Source organism: Protopterus annectens, chromosome 8.part0 (assembly GCF_019279795.1).
Source record: "Protopterus annectens isolate FY-2018-M chromosome 8.part0, PAN1.0, whole genome shotgun sequence".
Taxonomy (NCBI): Eukaryota; Metazoa; Chordata; order Ceratodontiformes; family Protopteridae; genus Protopterus; species Protopterus annectens.
Genome location: NC_056741.1, coordinates 175,660,550 through 175,686,146, shown reverse-complemented (window position 1 = coordinate 175,686,146; position 25,597 = coordinate 175,660,550). Strand labels below are relative to the sequence as shown.

The 25,597-nt window shown below is 41.7% G+C and overlaps 1 protein-coding gene across 1 annotated transcript in view; it reads right to left on the bottom strand.

Moving 5' to 3' along the window:
• The window catches only part of LOC122808179, a 444,989-nt gene extending 425,419 nt beyond the window's left edge, over positions 1 to 19,570 (bottom strand). The window contains exons 1-2 of the mRNA XM_044079146.1: positions 19,400 to 19,570; positions 19,103 to 19,217 (exon numbers count right to left, since the gene is read on the bottom strand). Of these exons, the coding sequence (XP_043935081.1) occupies positions 19,103 to 19,217; positions 19,400 to 19,570 (286 nt within the window). The remainder of the gene's footprint in view (positions 1 to 19,102; positions 19,218 to 19,399) is intronic.
• Between the last annotated feature and the right edge of the window lie 6,027 nt (positions 19,571 to 25,597).

The following is a 25,597-nucleotide window of genomic DNA, read 5'->3' as shown; positions in this document are numbered from 1 at the left end:
CCAGCCTGATTCAGCACTATGCCCTGCTTTTCTCAAGAACCAGCCAGGACCAGCATGTGCGGACTGCACTGTGGTAAGATGTTGTCCATTGGGTAAATGACATAGGCATGCATAACCGGACATATGAGCAGGTACGCCATCACTGCAGTGATTTACTTAGACATGTCTGGCAGCGTGCGTCTGATATCTGTAGACAACAACTTGCCACAGGTGGTGGGGTAGTCATCCATCCCCCCTCAACTGAGTGGAGGAGCTGCTCCTCAGCCTGGTGGCTCCTGGCCAACAACAACAACAGCAAACATGTATCATCATGGAGGCCGGAGCCACACAGCGAGTTGACATGGAGCATGCAGGTAACATGGCATATCTGTAGACTACTGTTACCTCTATTGGTAGATCATGCATATGTGAGATGTGTCATGTGTAGTTAGAAGATGTGGAGCCTGGTGTTGTGCAATACTGATAATTTGGAACATAATCTGTAGGCCTGTGACTGTCAACCGTTGTACTACTGTAAGATTGCAAACCCACAGTAGCAATGCCAAAGTTGTTGCCACTGACAAACTGTCTCATATCCTTGTAGTTCTCTCTGGTGTGACAGCAAGGCAGCAGACCCATGCTGGTGAGTGTGTTCTACATTTAATATTGCATGATATATGTGCATGTCATAGGTGAGGTGTAGGACATGTACACGTAACAGCTACGCATAATGCATGCTGTGCATGTTTGCTGTGAGACTATGCACATCCCAGTAATGTGTGTGGCTGCCTCAAACACATGCAATACACAGAGCATCCCACACAATTGTGGCAAAACTGTAGTGGATATTGGATAGGCAGAGCCGATACACATGCACACAACATACACAACATTGTCATACACAATACACGTTAATATGCTACACATGGTGTATTCAGACACCCACTGTAAGGTCACACTCCAGTATCCCAAATGTCATCCACACAGCACACATAATATATCTGAGGGGTAGGGGTCTATCATGGGGCTGTGTGACACTCTGCAACACATAACACATTCATGTTAGGCAATGCTCCCTACTGGGCACCTTACAAACCCATGTAACAACTGGTTGTAAAATGGTGAATGTAGCCATGGTACTGCAGTTCAGATACAGCATGCTAGGTGCCGGTCTGGCACACATTAGTAGCCTTGAGTGACCACATGGTGCTGCATGATGATGGCTCATGGTACTACACCACATCCAGTTACAGTAACCACAGTACTACACATAGCATTCATTGCTATGCACTTCACTGTTTTCTGTGTGCAAACATATGCACCTATACACAATATGCATAGCAATCACCATTTGTACAAAGTGACACATATATGTCTTGTAATGCTATGGAGTGCATAGGTCACATGACACACATTGGGTATGTGTGATGTTTAATGTTGCAGTTGTGTTGTAGCATGCCATGTCATGGCTGGCACTGGCATGTACACAACATGTCCTACACTCACCATAACCACTGTACAATGGCTATGTTGAGCAATGGTATTCCATCAGGTATACATGCACCACTCATCCTGTGTGTATACATAGCATGCCTGTGCTAAACCTGTGTCCACACTTATCTGCTAAAGACACAGACGCTCTAATCTGAAATGGATATCTATGTGACACACAGATACATATGTAGCCTTGGTATGTATACCTGTGAGTGATGGTACACAGGACATTGCAGAGCTTTCAATACTTGCACAGCAATGTTGTGTCCATGTACACATTGCATTCCAGGGTGAGGCCAATCACTGAACAACAACACACATGCATCAGAGCCATGTATACTGTTACTAGCAAGTGCTGTCTACACCCGCACTGCATGCTGTTGAGCAACACACGTCCTACATGCTGACATGTGTGATATGACTGTTTGGCTTGTGATACTGTACCCCACCATCAACCGCTATTGAGTATGTTCTGGATTGCTGGTGGTGTGTGTGTGTGTGTGTGTGTGTGTGTGTGTGTGTGTGTGTGTGTGTGTGTGTGTGTGTGTGTGTGTGTCTGTTTAAGTGAGGAGTGTATTTGTGTGCATGTGTGCATGTGTGCATGTGTTCATGTGTTCATGTGTTCATGTGTGCATGTGTGCATGTGTGCATATGTGCATGTGTGCATGTGTTCATGTGTTCATGTGTGCATGTGTGCATGTGTGCATGTGTCCAGGTGTTCATGTGTGCATGTGTTCATGTGTGCACATGTGCATGTCTGCATGTGTGCATGTGTTCCGACATCATGTACAGGTCGTAAAGTGTGTTTCCTGTCTTCCTCTCACAGGTGCTACGGTTGGGCTGGTTCACTGCAGCAGGGAACCTGATGTCACTGAGCAAAATAGTGATGATGAGGATAGGTGTGTTGAAGCACAGGCATGTTTGCCAGGGTCTGTCATTGGGCCACCAATCGACAGAACACAAGTTTCCACCCCATCATTGCACATAGTCATACTGACAATACATCCATCACCAATGCCCTTAGCTGAGGGACAGTGTACAGTTGGCATTGGCCAGGACAGTGTGGTATCTATGGTACATGCATCCTGACACAGCAGCCATACCCAGATGTCTGGAAGGGTACTACATAGGCAGATGTCCAGGGGTTCTCGTTGGAGCACTGCTTCTCATCATGCCCCTGGCAGATGTGCCACAGGTCTACAACCCCACGCATGTTCCAGGCTGTCATGGAGGCACAGGCACATATGGAACGGTACACCAGACATGGACTAAGGGCACAGAGGGCACATAACACCCCTGTAATTGACAGTATCAGTGATCTAGCAGGTGCCATCCATAATTACACTGAGGTCACTGATAGACATTGGTGTGAGACATTAGATGTCCTCTGCAATGTCATGTCCATGTGTCAGGACAGTGCGGGATGGTTGAGATGTCGACATGGACGTATGCCAACAACATCAGCAGCTGGCAGTCATCGTGGACATTCTTCAAGCTACAGCCACTCCCATAGTGCCAGTATCAGCCCCAGCAATGTTGGGGGTGGGCTGTCCATAGACCGTCCTAGAAGACCACGTGCACATGGCTCTGGACAGTCCCAGCAGGGACCTGGGTCCAGTTTACATCTGTCCACCTCTGAGGATAGTACCCAGTCTGGCTTAGTACCTGATACTGTCAGTAGCACACCTGCCAGGCACAGGTACCGTGTCCGTGGCAAGAGAAAGTGATTTGTAAAGCCTGGCAGGTACAGTCTGTGGCTGTCCCACAAATCCCTGTATATGGCAGCCACATGGTGGAACTGTGTGCATGCAGACACACACACATAAAACAGACATCTAGGGCTAACACATACCCGCACACATTACATCAACATTGGCCCATAGCAGTACTCTTGGCCCTCACACACACACACACACACACACACACACACACACACACACACACACACACACACACACACACACACACACACACGCACACACATACATGTCGATTGTATGGCTCAATGTAGGCCTCTGGCAAACCAACAACACACCCTGTGCATATGATGAAACCTGTGCCACCTCCTGTCATCTGTAACATTGATGCAGGAACAGGCTACCATGGTGCTGATGCACAGGGTGACTTTGCATCAGTATAGCAATGTTAGCATGTTGTTAGCAGTAGAGTGGAGTGATATCCTTGTAGGTGTAGCTGAGCAGGCATGATGAATTAAAGCTATGATTGTCAATGTAGTATTGTTTACACCAGTGTTAGTTCCAATAGTGTATTGTCCGCCCACGTGCCACTTGGCTGATGTGTGTAGTATTGGCAGCATGTGTTAGAGAGTGGACAGTACGTGTGGGATGTGTGTAGCACAGATTTGCAGGTGTACATTTGTGAACATGTTGGAGGTGCACTGTCTGCATGTACGTGCATAGTGGAAACATGGGCAGGGTGACATGCCCTTTGTTACACAGTAACACTCCACAGTTTCTATTGGTGGCCAGTATGCATTGTACTACACACATTTTGGAACTTGAGTACACATGTGTGTATGCCATGGTTTGACATTGTGCTGTGGGTGATACTGTTACTATCTGTCATTGTTTTGCATTCTGGTAGTATACATAACCTAAACAGCCTGACCATAAACAATCATTAGATGATGTCTTGACAACTGCCACACAGATGTGGGACACACAGTAACATTTGGATCCTTCAGGTACTATACTATGACAGTAACTAGTGGTATTCACCTGCACCCATTCCTGTGACCACTCCTGTTTTCCATATAGCTCTGTTAGGTACAAGCAATCACAGTAGGGATATGTCTCTCCATGTCTGGAAATGCATACTGTGTCCTATAATGCATTCTTCAGATGACACACACACATCCTCCTCAAGGGTATCATACAAACAGATACCTGTCTTCAAACCCATGCTGTAAAGCTATAAGCCAACCAGAGCATAGTCATCCACCTTTACGAAACATAGTATCCCCACAGTACCACATAGGTAGTAGCCACCACCATGTTGAAAAGGTACCGATGTATACATGCAGCCAAGTGTTACGTCATCTCTACTTTGGTAATCACATTTCCAAAGGTATTCAGAAATCCATCGCTGGATCACATAAATAATAAGGGGTCTGCATGCATATCCACAAAGGTTGTTGTACACCTATAATGAATAGCCATCATTGACAGACTTTGCTGCATTTGAGCAGGTCTGTAATATACCTCAGCCATAAACCTTCACTCACACAATTCAATAGAAACCATAATGAGTGTGTGTGACACGAATGACCTAGGTCAGGGATCTCCGCAGTGGCTGGCCTTGTCACAAGCATACAGATGTGACCTAAGGTTTGGAAAGCGGCAGCACACTGGCAAAGATGACAGATGTGTTCATGGAGAAAGCAGGGTTCCCACCTATGAAATAATTGAGGTCACATGCACGTATATGTATTTGCCACACAGCTACCTGACATGTGCAATGCACTTACTGTTGTCATACTGATATGTCATACAGTAGTAAAAGCAAAACCCACAACATATTGCCCAACAGTGTCACACACATAGAACACACACGCACACACACTCACCAAGTGTAGGATTCAAACCCCTACCTAACTACTTTATGATATTAGAGGAGTATGCATTAACACGACGGACTATACACATCACTGGGAATTCTCTTTTCCACAGGTATACTTGTAGGATGGTGACATCATCAGACTTGACAAAGCTTAGCATACCACTTTTAAGGTGTTTTCCTACTCTCCAAAAAGGGTGTTTCTCTCCGAGGAGATCACCACACAAATACACTTGTCAAGTGCAGGATTCAAACCTCTCTCTAACGACTTCATGACACTAGAAGGGTACGCATTAACACAACGCACTATGTACATTATTGGGAGTTCTTTTTTTCACAGGTATATTTGTAGGATGGTGACATCATCAGACTTGACAAAGATTAGTATACCCCTTTTAAGGTGTTTTACTATTCTCCAAAAAGGTTGCTCCTCTCCAAGGCGATCACACACAAACACACACACTTGTCATGTGCAGCATTCAAACCCCTACCTAACTACTTTATGATACTACAGGAGTACGCATTTACACAACGTGCTATACACATTACTGTGAGTTCTCCTTTCCACAGGTATATTTGTAAGATGGTGACATCATCAGACTAGACAAAGTGGGTTACATTAGGTGGGCTACATAGAAGGAATGTCTAAACACTTTGGCCATGTGATCATCAAAGGAGAGTTTACGATCTACCTGTGTCCCCAGGGCCATAATGACTTTCTCCGTACATATTGGATTGCCACCTATGTGGTAATATGTGTGCACTTTGTTTTATCCAAAGGGGATGACTATGCATTCTTTGGCATTCTGCTTGAGGACATTGTTTTGACACCAGGTATCTGTCTCTATAAGACCCTTCTGGAGGATGTCTGTCTCAGCCGTAGAGTCAATTATGGACCACAGTTAGCAGTCATCTGCAAACCTGTTCAACCATACTCCTCCAGTGCTTGCCTGTACCTCTGTGCAGTATCTACTGAACAGGTGGGGTCCCAGGACCAAGACCTGTGTGATGCCATTTGTGACTGGTTTAGAGTCAGACATGGCACCTGCAACCCTGAACATGTGTGTTTGATCTGTGAGCCACTTGGCCACCCATCCTGTGACATAGTTGTTAATGTTCAAGCTGGTAAGCTTGGCCATGATGACAGAGTGGGGAATGGTGTAGAAAGTCCTTAGAGAGGTCCAGGTGGGCTGTGTGGACTACTTTCACCTCCATCTATGTCCTTGGTAACTGTTTCAAATAAGTCAACTAGGTTTAGGAGGCAGGATCTGCCTTTAACAACATCAAGTTGGGTAGAGTCCAGTATCTGTAGGTCCCCAATGGCTCTGTTTATGGGTTCCATGATAATTTGCTCCATAGCTTTGCATACCAGGCTGAGTAGACCTATAGGGCAATGCTTTCCAGGTTCTGTTGTGGCACCCCCTTTGTGGAGCTGGATGACTGTTGGTGTATGCCATTCTTTGGGTACATAGCCTGTGGTACGATTGAGTCTGGACAGTGAATGTAGGTGAAGGTGTAGTTCCTTTTGGGGCTGGTGTAAGATGCAGCCTGGGACACCATACAGTCCCATTGATGCTGTGTTCTTAGCTTTGGAGAGGACTGTCTTTACCTGCATGTCCATGAAGTCTGGGGCTCTGCATTCTTCTGGGATGGACACAGGCCTTTTGGGGGTGATGGGGGGAGTTTGCACTGAATCTGTCCCCCAGGATGTGGGCAATGTAAGTTGGTTCAGTGTATTTCTTGCCTTTCTTCAGTAGCTGACAGCATATTTGGAAGTTGCCACCTACATGTTTGGTATAGCTAACGAAGGCTTTGTGGTTGTTATTCTTACATTCCTTGGCAATTTGTCTTTAGAAACTGGCCTTGGATTATTTTATGAGCGATCACTGTTTCTTCATAATAATGATCAGTGATGCCTTTCCTTTTGTGAAATTTGCTCTATCATGTGTTCGTTTCCTCCTGCTGTTGTCTAGCTTTTTACGGGCGACAACCTCCAGACTGGTTTCTTATTTTTGGAGGAGTGCATCTTGGTTTTATTTGGGATGTCTCGATCAATGCATCCTTGTAGATGCTCATAGGATGCACTTGTAAATTATTCAGCAGATTGTATGGCATTATCCTATAGCAAGGGGGCTTTGGAAATTTCCACTTTGGTCTTGGGAAGTGTGCAGTTTGCTTTTGAAAATGTCTTCACAGTGGTTTCATTGACTGGGGGGGGGTGGGTGGGAAGTGGATGTCCCAGTGTGATTACTTTATGATCTGATATTACCAGCGAGAGGTTTATCTCTGTTGTGGTATACTGGTACCCCATGTTGGTGATGATCAGGTGCAGTATGTTGTCACCTCTAGTGGGCATGGTGACCAGCTGTTCCAGGGTGTTTTTAAACTCTAGGAAATATTGAGCAAAGGATGTTGTACATGAGTAATTCTCCCTCTCAATGTTTGGGTAGTTGTCATCTCCTCATATAATGGTGTTTGATAGGACCTTTGTATTTTCCACTGTTCTCAGGACTACTGAGTGAGGTTCCTGAGACAAGGTAGGTGATCTGTAGCAGGCTACAATCTGATAAGCAACTTTCTCCAATTTTAGTTGCACTTGCAAGGTCTCCAAGGCCTCATGCTGTGCCACTAACCTGTAGGTGTGGGCATCCATAAGGTAAATGGATACACCCCTTCCTTTGGTATTTCACTTGTGGTTTTGGGTCCGAAGATCAGAGGGAATGTGAGTGTTTTACGTGGAGCATGTCAAACAGCTCTGTGTTTGACATAGCTTTGTATGTTAGGCAGAGAACACCTCTGAGTAGGCGATATGCAAGGGAGTATGACTGGAGCATTTTGAGATGGTCTGTGTATGGCATGTATTTCAGGCCACTAATGCTCTTTGTGAGGTATTGCTGCAGGCTTTCCAGTTGTTGTAGTTGTCTTGTGAGGTACATAGCAAAAGGGGCATTGTACTCTATTATGGTTCTAGTGAGTGATGAGTAGAGGGGAACAATGTCCTCTTCTATTCTGCACGAGACACCTTTTGTGATGAGGTGTGCCACATAGGAGGATTTCCTGACTATTGTGGGGATATGATTATCACAATTGTGTCCACTGTCCACCTGTGACTCAAGGTCTCTTGTCACACTTTCAGTGTTAAGTATACTACCGCCTATGATGTAGTTGATGGCTACAGAGTTTTTAACAAAGGGGATGACAATGCACATTTTGGCATTGAGCTTGAGCCCATGGCTTTGACAACAGCCATCTGTCTCAGTGAGGCCCTTTTGTAGGATGTCCACATCTTTAGTGTTTACAATTATGGCTCCTAGTTTGCAGTCATCTGGAAACTTCAGTAGCCACAGACCTTCCATGTTATAGTTTACATCAGGGAAGTAGTTACTAAACAGGACAAGACCCAGGACTGGACCCTGTGGTACTGCACTCATCACTGGTCCAAAGTCATACACGGAGTCTGCTACTTTTACAGTGTGTGTTCTGTCAGTAAGTCTGTTGACAACCCGTCTTGTGGCATAGCAATTTATACCTCATTTAGTGGGTTTATCTATATTTCCAGAGTGTGGGGTGGTGTTGTAAGCCATGGCAGGATCTACATAGGCTGTGCAAACCACTTTACTCTTGTCTACGGTTCTGGTGACTGCTTCAATGTCATCTATCAGGTTTAGGAGACATGATCTGCATTTTACAAACCCAACATGGTTATGGTCCAGGGTTTGGGGATTACAAATGTATTTCTTTATAAGTTGTATGATGATACATTCCATGGCCTTGAAGGGCAGGCTCATCAGGCTAATGGGGCACTAGTTCCTGGGGTCCGTGGTGTCTCCACCCTTGTGTAGTGGGATAACCGTCGCTGTGCACCTTTCAGCTGGCACAAAGCCTGAGGTGTGGCTATGACTGAACATGGTACGTCAGTGTGGTGCCTGTTCATTCTGTGGTTTGTGTAGAACACAGCCTGGGAAGTTATCTGGTCCCATGGCTGATGTGATACTGGCTTTGGAGAGTGTTTTTTACCTGTGCAGCTGTGATAACAGCAACTTTGCAGTCTTCCATTATAGTGATGTGCTCTTTCATGGATGAGAGGGGGGTACAGTTGACACTGATCCTATCTGCCAGGATGTTAGCAATATCAGTTGGGTCTGTATATTTAGTGCCATTGAGCTGTAACTCAGAACAGATCTGAGTGTTGCCATGACATGGACCTGTCTGATGTGCAGAGATCTCCTGAGTAGACAGTATGCAACAGAGTACAGATTGGGTTAAATTCAGTCTTGTTGCATGGGGCAACTGTTTGAGGCCAGTAATCCTCTTGTTGAGGTACTTCAGTGGTCTTTCCAGCTGCTGACGGTGCCTAGTCGGATTCATCGCAAGTGTTTTGTGGTTCTCTCTGATGGGTCTGATGACTGATGAGTAGAGGGAACCTCCTTTGACCTACATGCACAGACCTTGGCAGGTTGTGTGAACACATAGCATGATTTTCTGACCACTTTGTGAATGTGTTTCTGGAAGTAGAGATTACTAACCACATTTGTCCATAGATCCCTTATTATCACCTCCATATTTATCCTAAGTGTGTGAGCATGCCCAGTACGACTTTTCAGTATGTTGTTGCCTGACATTTGCTTCATTTATTTAAGTGTGTGCGCATGCCCAGTATGACCTTTCATAGTGATTCTGAATGAAATCCACTACATTTCTTGAAGTGTGTGAGCACGGCTGCTATAGGCATTTATACTATATGTGTGTGGAAAATCAAGTTGTATTTTTACAGCAGGGCTCACCTTTGTGTCATAAATCAACAGGGATCATGCTGTGCCTGCAGGGCTTCCATGAGACACTTTGCATAGACTTATCAACATTTCTACATACGGGGGGGGGCAGCTATTCTTTGTACATTTCTTCCCGGGGGTACATCTGATTGTTACTGTGGGTGTACATAGGATGAGGGGTTCACCTGACATCACCTGACACTTATATACATTTGCTAGGCCTGCACTCCTATGTAAGGTACTCCATTTCAGTCTGTACTGTTGCGTATCGTACTGGCTTGAGGCATACTACTGTACTACAGATCTTAGCTTCCACTGTAATGTATATTAGATTGCGACTTCATAGCCTACCCAACCCACATCACACCGCCTGGCCTGCTGTTGTCTGTCTGCATAGGCCTGTGGGGGTGGTTACCCATATGCCCCTTTACGGGCATGCTACAGCATTTCTTTGTGTTTGCATTAGTGTACAATTGTCCTGCTGTGTCTTTGCCAGTGAAATGCTGTCATGGTTTAGTGGTTCAGCACTGTGACTATAGTGCACAGTATCCTGGGTTCGAGCCCTGTCACTGCTTTTTATTTTCATGCTGGGCAGACCAGACTGCTTAGGGAACAGTAAAGCAGATATGAGTATGTTTACCTGACTATGCTCAACTTTGCCCGACTTTGCGCTAGTTGGCATGGGAAATTTTGTTTACATATACTAATTAGTGGTAAAAGCTGCCTAGCACTGCTTTATATTGCTTAAACATGGCAATCATGCCTCAGGTGGTGCTGCAGGGCTACCTATGTCAGATGCACATAGTACACTCCCTAAACATGTGTGAAAACAGGTAGGGTCAAGTTAGGCATCCCTTTTATTTTATGTGCGAGTCAGAGAGAGATATCATTTCCAGGGTTCCTACTGAGCCAGTGTATGTGCTATGTGTTGCCTCTTTGCCAAGGCCAAGGCATACTGGGCACGCCTCCTTCTGCTTACTGGGGCAGGCTCAGGTTGTTCCTCCTCCGAGTCACGCTGTGCCTGTGCAGGCCTTGGCAATGGTGGGGGGCTGTTTGGTCCTGCCCCATGCTGTTCCTGCTGCAGCTGTTTTCGCAGGATCATATTGTGTAGCATGGCACATACCATGACAATTTGGGTACATGTAGTTGGTGAGTACTGCAAGGCTCCACCTGATGTGTCCAGGCACCAGAACCATGACTTGAGCATCCCAAACACATGCTTGATTACATTTTGTGTTTGTGCATGTGCCTCATTATGGAGTTCTTGTTCAGGTGTGTGTGCATTTCTGATGGGTGTCATCAGCCACGGCTCCAGTGCATATCCAGCATCCCCCACTAGGTGACCATCAGGAATGTCCCCATTGGCAAATGTCTGGTACAGCTGCATCAGATGCCAGATATGGGGATCGTGGTAGCTTCCAGGGTAGCCAGAACACACATTCAGTATTATGCCCTGGGCATCGCACATGACCTGGAAGTTGATGGAGTGGAAGCCCTTGCTGTTGATGTAGGCCCTACCCCGCTCACCGGCTGGTGCTTTGATGTGTATGTGCATGCAGTCAATTGCACCCACTACCTCAGGGTATTCCACTATTTGCTGGAAGAGACACATATTGCTGGCCAATACCTCAAGGGAATTGGGGAAATATACATGATCACCGACATGTGCTGACATGGCATTCAGGAACTGGTGCAGTACCCTGGATGCTGATGCCTGTGAAATCCCCATCATATCACCAGTTGGTCTCTGGAAGGTACCTGTTGCTAGTATTCTTAGGCCAACACATACCTTGCTTTCCACTGGGATGGGTTCCCCTCTGTTAGTTCTGTGTGTGAGGCATGGCCTGCACAGCTCAACAATTTGCTGCAGTAGGTCTCTGTCCACTCTATAGCGCTCCACTGTCTCCAGCTCATATAGCCCCTGATAGGTTACCCTGGGACTGTACACTCTTCTCCGTCTCCTCACTGTGGGTTGCTCAGCAGCATTCGCAATGGCACTACCCTCAGCATCTTCCACATGTTGCCTTATAATAGCAATGGCAGCCCCTAACATTTTTTTGTCTCAGTTAAGCTTTTTAAGTTTTCACTTCTCTTTGTATACTGCAGTTTTGCAGTGTTTCTGAGAAAAAAATGGGAGACTGTTGTTTGCAGAGTTTTAAGTGCTGGGCTGGGCTGGGATAGTGTACTGCCTGTGTAATTGGCTGATTCTGATTGATTTCACCTGGCAGCTCTGCTAGTTCTCCTTGGTTAACTTCCTACTACTTCTTTTCCTTCCTTTTCCCTTTCTGTTTCCACAGGGGGCAGCACCATGCAAACAAGTGCAAACACGCGCACAGGAGCGCATACACACACACACAGACTTACACAAGCTTACACAGGCTTAGGCGGGTGCACATCCGTGCACACAGGCTTAGACAGCCTTACACAGGCTTACACGACTGCACACAAGTGCACACAGGCTTACACGGTTTACAGGTGAGCACACGTGTACACACGCGTGCACACAGTGTAAGCACCTTTGCAAGAAACTTTAGTGATATCCACAGCGTACACCTTCAGTTTCTGGGTTTCAGTTAAGACAACTGTAGACACGCCTCTTCCAGTCCTGAGTAACACAGCAAACACATGCCACTCTGCTCCAATAAGCTTACAGTCTTTGATACATACCCCCTCATGATGTCACCTATCTTCTACTCCACTACTCCCCTAATCCAACAATTACACTCTAGGGACATGGTTCACATGGCAGGGAAAATTGGGATTTACTATCCTTATCCTCATTTGCATAGAATTGCCTACTAATGCTTGGTTACATCTCTCAAACTGAGCTTCCCCCCTTAGCAACCACTACTCAGTAGCCATGTTGTCTTCAGCCTGCCATTCACCTGCATGGCAGGAAAATATTTTTAATAAATTGCCTATTTTTGGCTTTTTTTATTTTCTGGTTTTTATAGCGCCACACGTTTGCATGGCGCTGCGCTACGCTTAAACATCGGAGATCGAGGGAAAACAATTTTATTATTTTGCAACAGATAAAAATGCCAGTGGCCTTATATTTGGACATTGGCATGCTTCCTCAACTGGATGCATCCTTTATTTGGAGCTGTCATAGCTCCGTTTTGCTATTTGCAGAACGGTACTCCATTTCCAATGGATTACATTTCTGCAAATAACTCTACTCTTACTCAGACAGGTTAGTGTTTCCTGGATCACAAATTTACCTCATTTGCATAGCTTTCAGCAGCAAATGAGGTAATTGCATAACATAACACTGTCCGTGCACGAGTAATTTTAGGAGCTATCATGCACGTCCCTGCCGGTTGTTCCTGGATCGCTCAGCAGACATATTGGCTGTCTGGAGTCTTACTCTACTCTTAGACTCCGTGCAAGCCTTCATGAATCTGGCCCATAAAATTGCTCTTTAAAATAGATTCCATAAACTCTACCAGTAAATTTATGTGATCATTTTTCAAATACTTAACTTCTAGCAAAATTTCCTGAAACCACTCCAATCCTTTCATGTGAGGAATACTTGGGAATAATTCTACAACATCTATAGTTACAATTTTTAAGTTTTTGTTGTATTTGTCTACATTTATGTTTTTAAGAAAACCCCAAGAATTCCTGTAAATATGCTTTACTGAATTAACACATTTCTTTAACAAATGGTCCATGTATAACACAGTAGGCTCAGTTTTAGACCCGGTTCCTGCCACAATAGGCTGAAATTAAGGTTTTTGTATATTTTTATGTGTTTTGGGAATACCAAATAGCAGTGGCATATGTGGCTTAGAAACAAACAGGAAATCAAACATTTCTTTTCTATCATCCCTTGAAATAAATGAGCCTTCACAAAAAGTAAATCAATTTTAGAATAGGTGATAGTAATCTCATTCTTAGACACAATACAGTATTTACTTTCATCACTTAGAATACTAAACATATGAGCCTCGTAAGCAATCGAGTCCATAATTACCATCCCTCCCCCTTTGTGTGGTTGCATTACTTGAGAATTTCTCTGTAATAATGTATGTACCAATTCCCTTTCCTCCTTGGTAAAATTGTTAACTACCCCTTGATTTAAATTCATCTTCCTAATGTCTCATTCAACCAGTTCTTCAAATAATTTGAAGGTTGGGTTTAGGGGTGGATTAAATACACTCTTTCTGTTCAACTCGTTATAAATGGTCCTTTCACCCTTAAAGAAAAGATTCAGATCAATTTCAGTAAAAATAATTTTACATCAATCAAAGTGTTCACCAATCTTAAAGGTCTGACTGGGACAAACTGAAAACCTTTAGCAAATTAATCTAAATGAATTTTACTCATAACCAAGTCTGTGTAGTTGAATATATTAAAAACTCCCTAGTCTGTTCTGTATGCCAGAATGAGTAACAACAATATTGACATTAGTTTCTATCATTTCCTTAACAAATCCCACTGGTAGTCCCTGTGGAAATTGCTCAGTTGGTGATTTGTCCCTCTTTCTCATCCCCTTCCTCTTCCTCCCTCTCCCGTGTATTGGTTTAACCCCCTGGTGCTGTTCAACCCCTGTCTCTGGGCTATCCATTCGCTTCTTCTTAGAGGGGGATATTTTAAAGGGGAAGCCGGGGACTCATTATCATGAAAATTCTCTTCATTGAGCTCATTGTTACCATTTACCACTGGTTCGATAGGTCTTTGATTAAAAACACTTTCCGGGGGTGGATATGCTCTCCCTTCCCTATACTCTATCAGATCTCTATGCATTTTTCTCATTTTTTTATTTAAAACATTATTACAAAGTGAGTCCACCTCTTTAAACACATTAGCGTAATTGACTTTCTCAACATTAAACATTAAATCAGAAGTCATTCTATTATGTAAAACGTTAACATCATTGAGAACTTTTTCTATTTTAAGCTCATAATTTCGCAACATTAAGTTTTAACATTTCAATACCAAAATTATTAAACAGTTCAAGCAATTCTTCATGAAATACACTGTTCAATTCAACATTGTTAGGATACTTAATAAAATGGAGCCCCTTTGGAATTCTCCTAACAAATACGCATTCATTCAAATAATCAGTTTCCAACTGAGTGTTTTGCAACACCAACAAACTGTCTTTAAATGTTTTTAGCATGTCAGAAAAGTTTTGTTTGTCTCTATTCCATTCTCAACAAAACTGAACTTCTTACTGGTCCAGACCTCAAACTGAAATTGCCTGAAGTGGTATTGATGCTCCTGGTAGTATTAAAATTGCTCAAATTATTAAATCCATTACTCATTCACTGCAAATGCATCTTCGCCATTGTTGCTGACTACCCCAACATCTCTGTACCTCCCAGTAGGCCTTTTGTTTGCATAGTCATTGATTGGCTGTTAGATGCCCCAAAGAACTACTGTTGGTTTCCTGACAACCCTGACGATCCGGAACACAGAACAGCTGGCTGATTTATTGCTATCTGTGTTAAAATATCCATCAGTTTGTTATATTCACCTCTCGTAACTAGAGTGTTATCATTGAGAGAAACATTTTCCATTTGTGTTCCATCCTGTAAAGTAGTATGCTCTGTTCTATCAGTCATGGTGCCTCAAAAAAAAAAAAAAACAGAAGCTCACAAAAGTGTAGTTTTTTTCTGTTGGACTTTCTTCATTTTTGTGAGCTTGTGGTATGCAGGGATGACAGGAACACTGTTATCTCATCCAGAGGAGTCAATGGCAAGCCACGGCTGATGGTATTTCTTAACCCTTCATACAGGAATACCCTGTTGGCTGCATGAAGAATAATGTCAGAGCAGAATCACTGACATGCCTCCCAGGATCTACTGTGACCTCCCCCAGCATTTATCATGTTGATCAGGTCTGTCCACACTCAGTTCCTCCATGCAGTATTTCCTGCCCATCCAAGGATACTGTATCCATGCTGGTTCAGAGCATCAATGATGAAGTCATTTTCTCATGGAGAGGGATTGTCACCTTTACTTTGGTTTGTCATCTGGTAGACAATGATACATCTGATAGACAACTGTACATTTAATACTGGGCCCACATATGGACATGATGAAGTTGTAAGCATATGTCAATTGACCTGTTCTCCACTCATGTGCAATGCAAAGTTATATAAAACAGACCGTATCATGTATATTACTGGTACATATATAACAACATGAATGATATGAAAACAACTTCTGAATATGTAACATCATCATGTGGGATTTGATCACGAGTGGAAATCACAATAGGACAATCACATAACCAATATGCTACATGCTCAGTATGATATGATTAAACTTTGCACATTAGCATGCACATTATAGCATAATGGCTATGTGTAAACTGATAACATTGGATGGCTGTCATACACAGTCACAGTCAGTGAGACACATCATAAAAATGAAAGTCACTGTCAATATATGGTAAGCAACATGATGCTATAAAGAAGACCTGTAGAAAACGAGCAACCATAGTACCATGAACTTTTATGCACAAATATGTACTGTTGTGTTGTTTTAACAACACTGTAAACAGTGAGCAGGCAATGCCACCCCCATTGTGCATGTATGGGATGAAATGCACTAACAACCACAACTATATTACTAATATAAGAAATTATCTGTAGAGTAGAAACTGGACAAGTTAGAGAAACCCTTGGAATGCCTTAATATTTGTAGGCATACCACAGACAATACAAGGTAACCAACCATGAACATGGATACATTTTAAATTCTGGTACTATTTATAGTACATGTATAACTGAGCATCAATGGATATCATATTGATATCAATAAATATAAATTAACATGCAATATACAGATACACTCAGAACATGGCATATTACAGACAATTTTGCCAAAAAAAGTGACTGTAAACATGTATAAATAGATTTATAAGGAGTAATGATAATAACATAGGTCTGTAATAAGAGCAATACATCCCATCACAGCAATGCCAGCAGGTTTAACATTACCTTTGAAGCTATCTCTAAATTAGGCATACCTTATAGTTAGGCCAGTTATGTACACAAAGATTTTTGTAACATATGAACCATACAAAATTAATGATGATCATTATCATTTAAGGGTTTGGAATCCTATTTGTGCAGATCTGCATAAATTCTAGAAATTCAGCACAGTAGCCAACAGCTTGACTAACGGGATGGTGTTCTGTATAAATACCCCATACCAGTCATTAAATGGGACCATATATAGCATGTGCTTTTACCCTCCAATTATCTGATACCATCTCGTAAGTGCAACTTTTAAAATGTGATTTTGACACATTTACTGCTCTTACCATTGCTACCTCCAGAGTGCGTCCTCTGTGAACAATTTTCTGAAGACTTTTTTGCTGACCTTCATCAACAAAATGGCTACTGCGAGGAGGCTTCAGCATGTCCTGGTGCTGCACTGGACTGAGGAGGAGATGATCCACATGCTCACCGTCTATATTGAATGTGAGCAGCATATGTCAGCATAGCCCAAGGACTTCGCAATGATCAACATATGGAATTGTATTGTGAGGAAGCACAGATGATGGACAAGGATCTTCATGACTGGAGTGCAGGTTCACTGCTACTATGATGACCTACAACTGAGGGATGCAGAAAATCTTCACCAGAGGTTCACTGAAGTATAGAGACAGCCTGCGGATACCTACAGTAAGTGTCATAAGATCCAGTGTAGCTGTACATTCTTAGGACATCACATATATAGCTGTGAGTTATATGTCCTGAATATTCCTTTTAGTGTCATTACACAGCTGTTCTGTCACTTAGCTTATCTATATACCAAGAAACTTGAACAAAAACAACTAAGAAATACAAGATGAGCCAGACTGCCAAGCACCCAATGTGCTATTCAAACACCAAAGTGTTCAAAATTAACTGTGCCAGCAGCAACAAATAAGTAGACAGCAAATAATCCAAAATACATTTAATTAAAGCGCTTTTCGTTTGCATAAGTGTGCGAACTTCCTCAGAATTAATTCATAGTACCATAAAAACAGGTTTTATACAATGAACTTAATTGTTCAGTACAAATTAATTACCACAAAGGTAATCACTTAAAATTTAAAGGTACAAAACCTTAAAAAATACAGGAAATTTCCTGCTATTGAATACTAAGAAGTAAATACTAATAGACAACAAATAAAAAATGTTGTGATGTATAGAAAACATCCTACATTATACAAATATACAGGAAACTTCATAATGCAAGTAACCATGAAATTAGGATGACATGTATTAGAAATAAAAACATTATCAACAAGTCAAACAATAATTCTTACACATAAATTTAAAATTAAAATTTAAAAATAAAAATAATAGTAATAGTATAAACCTAAAAGCATTGCAAATGCACATATTCAATATACATAAGCACTTATTAAAGGCTGAAAGCTATCTTTTAAGACTGAAAATACTTAAAAGGCAAGCAATAGAGCATGCCTCATTTAGACCAGGAGAATGATAAGATTCCAACCTAATTTGCCACTGAAGTTCAAGAGCTAAAAATTTTAACGCAGCAGGGCCCCCTCTAATATCATTATGCACTTGGTCAATCCCAATAAATTTAAATTGGTGAGTGGGATAGTCTGAAATATGTTTGGCAAGTGCATTAGTGGTCTTTGATTTCCTAATGGCATATTGATGTTCGTAAATGCGTTCTCTGAACTTCCGTTCAGTTTTCCCCACATAATGAGCATGACAATTCTGACATTGCGCTAAATATACCACCATCTTCGAGTTACAAGTTAACCTATGCTTGAGTTTAAATACATACTTACTAACTGAAAACCTATTAGATTCTATAATAAATTTGCAGTAATTACAATTATGGCATTTAAACATCCCTGGACTTCTAGTTGGAAATGATTTCATCTCAAACCAGGATTTAAGGTTCCTACCTTTTTTATATGCCACTGAAGGGATGGGTCCCAATTTCAATGTTACTGCTGAATCTATTTTAAAAAGATGCCAGTTTTTCTTAACAATGGACCACAAAATGGCACTATCCACTGCAAACGTAGTGATGAACCTAGGAAGGTCCACCACGTCTACACTATTTACATCCCCGTTTTGATTATCCAAAGAGATGATAGGTGGCGTTTCCTTACCTCTTTCCCTCACTTGTAATAATGGTACATAGGTGTTATGGCTCCTTTTCATTACAATCTCATCTATGAGTTCCTCAACAAGACAAGTGGGATACCCTCTGCTAAGGAACATCCTTTTAAGTGTACTACATTCCTCGTAAAATTCTTCATCCCTACTGATAATTCTTGCCACTCTAACTGACCTTTCACCACAGCACGTTTCTGTGTGAAAGGATGACAGCTGGTATAGTGCAGTAAAGTATTGGAATGCGTCAGTTTCCTGTGTATCGTTGATGTAAAACAGGAAGCGTTCACATCCTAGGATAGCAAGATATCAAGATAAGCTATCTGATTACTGCTGAAGGTCGAGGTAAAAAACAAAAAGTCGGTAGAGCTGTTCAGAAAATCAATGAAGGAAACTGCCTGTGCTTCATTTCCATTAAATAAAATGAAAATGTCGTCAAGGTATCGAGTGATTTTGACACATTTACTGCTCTTACCATTGCTACCTCCAGAGTGCGTCCTCTGTGAACAATTTTCTGAAGACTTTTTTGCTGACCTTCATCAACAAAATGGCTACTGCGAGGAGGCTTCAGCATGTCCTGGTGCTGCACTGGACTGAGGAGGAGATGATCCACATGCTCACCGTCTATATTGAATGTGAGCAGCATATGTCAGCATAGCCCAAGGACTTCGCAATGATCAACATATGGAATTGTATTGTGAGGAAGCACAGATGATGGACAAGGATCTTCATGACTGGAGTGCAGGTTCACTGCTACTATGATGACCTACAACTGAGGGATGCAGAAAATCTTCACCAGAGGTTCACTGAAGTATAGAGACAGCCTGCGGATACCTACAGTAAGTGTCATAAGATCCAGTGTAGCTGTACATTCTTAGGACATCACATATATAGCTGTGAGTTATATGTCCTGAATATTCCTTTTAGTGTCATTACACAGCTGTTCTGTCACTTAGCTTATCTACTTAAACAATAAGGCACGATGAGTGCTCCTCCCCTATGCACGGCTTCAATTCCCATGGTATATTTTTTTCTTTAATAGTGTTTGTCATGTACACATTATTGAGCATAAGAACATAAGACCAATGTCTGTTTGGCAGCTTATACAGTACATCATGTTACACATCCAGCATGGCCATGTTTCACTGATGCAAGTAGCACACAGGCTAAATATAACTATATATTTCTCCATTATCCACAACAGTCTGAGGCCATGGCACAGAATACTTCTGTATGTGTAAATACAAAGCCATACAGACATATATTATTCACCTCTGCTTTAGAAATTGTGCAGTATTATTAAATACATGTTTGTTGTACTCATTAATTTAAGAGCACTACGGGTCGGCATGTCTACCAGATGCTGGACTTTGTAAAACATAATGCAATCTGGCTGCTAACATGTCTCGATTGTGTGTAGAACATAAAGACCTATAACACTTAGGTGTCAAGTGGGTGTGTATTCCTCTGTTATCTGCAGAAATACAGGCACTTCAAGCAGTAGTTTGCTAGCGGAAAAAGTACTGTGCTCGGGTCTATATTAACTCCTTGAAATATGTATTCATCAAATACATATTCATTGACAGCTAAACAGCAACATTATATATACCAACTCGAAGATCATACTACAGTGGGGAAAAGGGCAATGCTGTGGTGATGGCCCAGTGGTTATTAACCCTGGGAAAAATTCCATGCTTTGCTGTAAGGAATTTCATTGTGTAGCTGTTGATGAATACGTATTTGATGAATACGTATTTTGAGGAGCTAATATAGACCCCTTAGCTCAACCTCTTAAGTAAGAGGCCAACATATACATATCATACTGCCAGTGGGTTGGAAACCATGTAGGGAGTAGCTGAGATTACATTTTTATCTGTCTGTGTTAAAATTTTTGAAACTGATTGTCCAGATACTTGTTTGTACAAATATACAGCTATTTTGTACGTGTATATGGCTATAACATTTATTTGTCTGATCACTATAAAAATCTCCCTTATTCGTACATTTTCTGGAAACAGCACAGCTATATCAATATAGCTGTATGTGTAGGACTTTGTCCATACAGGAATCACTTGTACACTTGTAACAGCTTTCAATCAGGGATACATCTCAACACAATCAGAGACTAATTTAGAAATACTCAGTGACAATCAGGGACACATTTTCTATGTTAGTACTGTTAATGTGCAACAGTGACAGAATGCAGTAATATGAAGTAATATACATTTGCCAAAGTTTAGGTAGCCTGTACCTCAAATTATTGTCATTATTTATTAAGTGAATTCACCACTTTTTTCCTAGTGTTTAAGGGGGGAGTGAGAGGGACAGAGCTACACTTTCAATCAAAGTCAACAACATCCATGAATATCAGGGATATTTGTGAGTTATGATTTGGTATGTAACCTATTTAGACATTTTCTGCCTTTCAGCCTAACCTACATTTTGATGTATGACATACCAGTGATGAACATAAAGTCCTATGTATTTGTCTGGTAAGTGAATTTACATGTTCTATTGCAATGTCTGACACTGACCTATGAAATGTTACTGCTGGGTATTATTGCTGTGACCAGTGTGTTGGCATGCAGTCAGGATTGCATGGTTTGCTTTACAAATGCACAGCACATAGTGCATATTGGACTGCAGTTTACCAATCTTGTGATATGGAAGCCCTGAGACATAGGTTCATAGGTGAATACTAGGCTAATGGCCCTGGAGCCTTTACATGCTTAGCCCATAGGACTTCCCTGGAATCATACCACCCGACCATAGTTCCCAGCGCCTCTGTTGAGTAAAGCAACTGGAGTGATCCCTGGGGTGAATTTTCTATTTCCCATCTACTCATCAAGATTACTCTTGAAGAAAGGCAGTGAGGTGCTCTGTTTGGCATGTATGGGAAGTCTATTCCACAGCATGGACAGTCTCTGGGTTATGAACCTGTCCCTCCAGCACATTCTGTTGATTGTGGTAATGAGGATGAGGTCTCTGGAGTGTGTGGTGTGGAGGGATTGGGATTTCTTTAGCTGTAGCATTTCTAACAGGGCTGGGTCAGACATGGCTTTGAAAGTCAAGCAGAGATCGCCTCTAAGTAGGCGATATGAGACAGAGAATAGTTTTCATTCCTTCCCTGAACAGTCTGACCTTTGAGTTGTTTTACTGTAGTTTTTCCATATAGTCACAGCAAAGATAGATTAGCTGGGCAGATAGGTGTCAGGATTATAGTGGGAACATGGATGACAGTCACATGTTTGAATCTCCTGTGTGCTCCAATTTGTGTTTAGTACTCTTCCACTGTTTAAAGTATTGTGTGTGACACAGGAATAAATGAATAGTCAGAAACTGTAATGGTACTCCATGTCAAGGCTGGAGAAGATGTGCTGCTTGCTGTATTTCACTGCTATTTTATACATATCTAGTCTGTGCCATTCATACATGCATTGCACCTTTTGCAGGTGAAAAGGATCATGCTGGGAATCAGGCATTGTGCATTGAGCAGATGCACAGGTTGGAGGACCAGAGGAGAGAAAGTGGTATGTGTCAGACATTTTCACATTATTTTACCTAGAACAGATCATAACATTGTTTTAGGAGTGTTTTGATTGCAACTCCATGCATGCTAATATTAAATCAAGACTACCCAAAATGCATCTGCAAGGTAACTACAATAGTCATATTTTTTCCTGTGCTTTCCAATATGTATTTCATTGAAAAGTTTACATTTGAGTTAGGAACAGGAAATGTTTGCTGAAGGTAATGCTTTCTTATTGTATGTCACAATCTATATGTTGACAGACAGCTCTCTGTAACTGTCACAGTGCTTTTGCTTGCAATGTTTTGTGCACAAGATAACTGTGTTGTTGCTGATGGGGATAATATTATAAGTTTGACAGTGGTGCTCACTGATGTTTCTGTTGTACATAGTGTGTTCTTGTACTGAATGGGTGTCTACTGTCTCACCATCTGAATTGCTGCTGGCAGATAATGTTTGGCATGTACTTCAGTTCAACATGGTTAGTGTTTCTACCTAGAAAACTGGCGATGCTTTGCTTACAACCCACTTATAACATGTGTTCAGGCATTGTTAAGAATAGAGCCACTTGTGCTCTTCATGTATATTTGCTTGGTACATATTCACCAATCATCATTACTGTGGTTGCATTTTGCAGGTACAAACAAAGGGATACCTAAAAATGTATGTAGTATAGCAATGAATTAGTTAATGGACAGTAATGTGTGTACAATGCAACCTATGGGTTTGCATTTCACATGCCATCACTGTGATTATGATTTTCCAGTTGTTCTAAGGTGTTGTATTGCATTCCAACTATTTGATGTTGTTGTCTCAATCATTGATCAAGATGCATTGCTCAAATCATTTGGATATACATTTTATGTTTCACACTGATTTTTCATCTAAGTATATCTTCATAATACACATAGGTTATATGGTGGCTATTAACATTCCACATTACTTGCATAGGCACCTGGTTTACAGTTTTGAGTGACTCACATATTGACACCTCAATATAAATATATGAGACACACATACAAAATAGGGAACATAGGACTAGTGCTGTTCTGTTGGATAGTCTGCTTGATAATTTAGTGAAATATGCTTCAAGTGTTACCCACTGTAAGCTACAGTTGTATTGTTATATTTCAGTTTCACTGTGGTTTTGTGTTTTAGTACTTGTTTTGCAATGCAGATACTTGTCAGTGTTGCATGCCATATTGTCATAGTATGCTTGTCTTGATATGTCATAATATGTATATGGTGCTAGCTGTACACATTTGTTTGCCATAAGCAATGATGGCTGGTTCCTAAATAGTCAGGTCACAGCAGGATTCCACACCTAATATGCGCAATGTATGCCAGGTTTGTTTGTCATGCATAGTAATGGCTGGTTCCTAATCAGTCAGGTCATAGCAGGATTTCCATACCTATTCTGTGCAATACATGCCATGTCATGCACTTGATTAACCTGTTGAAAGCCATAGATATAGTGGCCCAGGCATGGACTTCTATTGGTATCATCCATACATATTGATAAGAAAACATAGGGAATGTGTCATGCAATGATGGTACACCTGTTAGGCTCACGTGTTTTCATTATACCTTATACATACTCTTTATAGGCTATATCATCTGAGAAGTACATTTTAATGACACCTGTAAAGTATTGTGAAATACCTAGTGTCACATATATAGGGGTTGTGATGATGGTATAGTAAATGTCTATTACATTCTTTATAAGCACATTAGTTTCTGTTTCATGATAGCAATGTTTTTTGCACAGGAATGTGTAGATGGTTAGACACATTTTTTTTTCCTTGTTATGCTTTGGATTCATTTATTTTATTTTATTTTTATTTATTTTACATTTGTTTACCGAGTTAGTCCGACTGGATACATGTTCATTTTCAGCGGAGTCCTGGGAAGAAAAGCTCCACATAGACAAACTTACATAGATTACACAGATGTTAGGAAACAATTAAAAGCAAAGTGATTATATACAATGGCTTAGTAGTGCCCCCTAGTAGGGACTCGCAATTCTCATGGACAGACACAATTAGAAGTAAGAGACATCAGATTGGAAGCAGAGCTTGGTGACACAGTTACGTGTTATGATAATTTCATATTATGCTTTCAGTTTATAACTTAATCAGGGTTGGTACATGGGCATAGCCAATTCACTTTGAGATACTGTTTCAGGTTTTTTTTTTTTTTTTGAAGAGACATTTGAAGGATTGTAGGGTTATATAGTTTGGCAACGAATTCCGGGTTTTGCCAACAAAGTTGGCAAACAGGGATTCACCAGCCAAGTTATTAGCTTTGTGGGTTTGGACCAGTAGTTTATCGGCTGACCGTAGGGATCTCAGGTTGCCATATGGCTTAATAATATTTTTAAGTGAGGGGGTATCCTCAGGGTGGTACAGAATTTTGTGCGCTATTAAGAGTTGATTTAATTGAATTAAGGTGGGCAATTCTAGCCACTCTAGTTGTTTAAGGTTCAGGCAGTGGTGGGTTCTATAGGTGGAGTCAGTGGTGAATTTGGTAATATGATTGTAGCTATGGGACAGCTTACCTAGTTTGGATTTTTTGAGGTTTGAGAGTACAGGCGAGGCATATAAAAGAGTAGAGAGTAGGTGTGATTGGGCAATTGCAGTCCTAGCCAGTGAGGTTAAAAATGTCTTGCTTCTATACAGTGATCCAAGCTTCTTATTGATGGTTTTGTTGACCTGTAGGTCAAATTTGAGATTATTGTCTATGATAACCCCTAGCAGTTTGGAGTGATGATCTGGGGAAATAGTGATACCATTGTTAGATGTGACAGAGAATGAGAGTGTGGTAGAGAAGAGTAGAAGTTTAGTTTTATTGGGGTTCAGTAGTAGGCGTTGGTTGGTGAGCCAGTTCTCGATATTGTTGAATGCATTTTGGGTTAAGGTTTGCAGTTCGGATGGGGAGATGGCTGAGCAGATCAGAGTGGAATCATCTTCATACTGAATGTAGGTAGCTTTTGGGATAGCAATGTGAAGGTTGTTGATAAAAATAAAGAAGAGTAGTGGACCTAGTATGGACCCTTGAGGGACACCAAGTGTGAGAGGTAACTGGCTGGAGAGTTTGCCCTGCCATAGTACCGCCTGTTGTCTACCAATCAGGTAGGACTGGAAC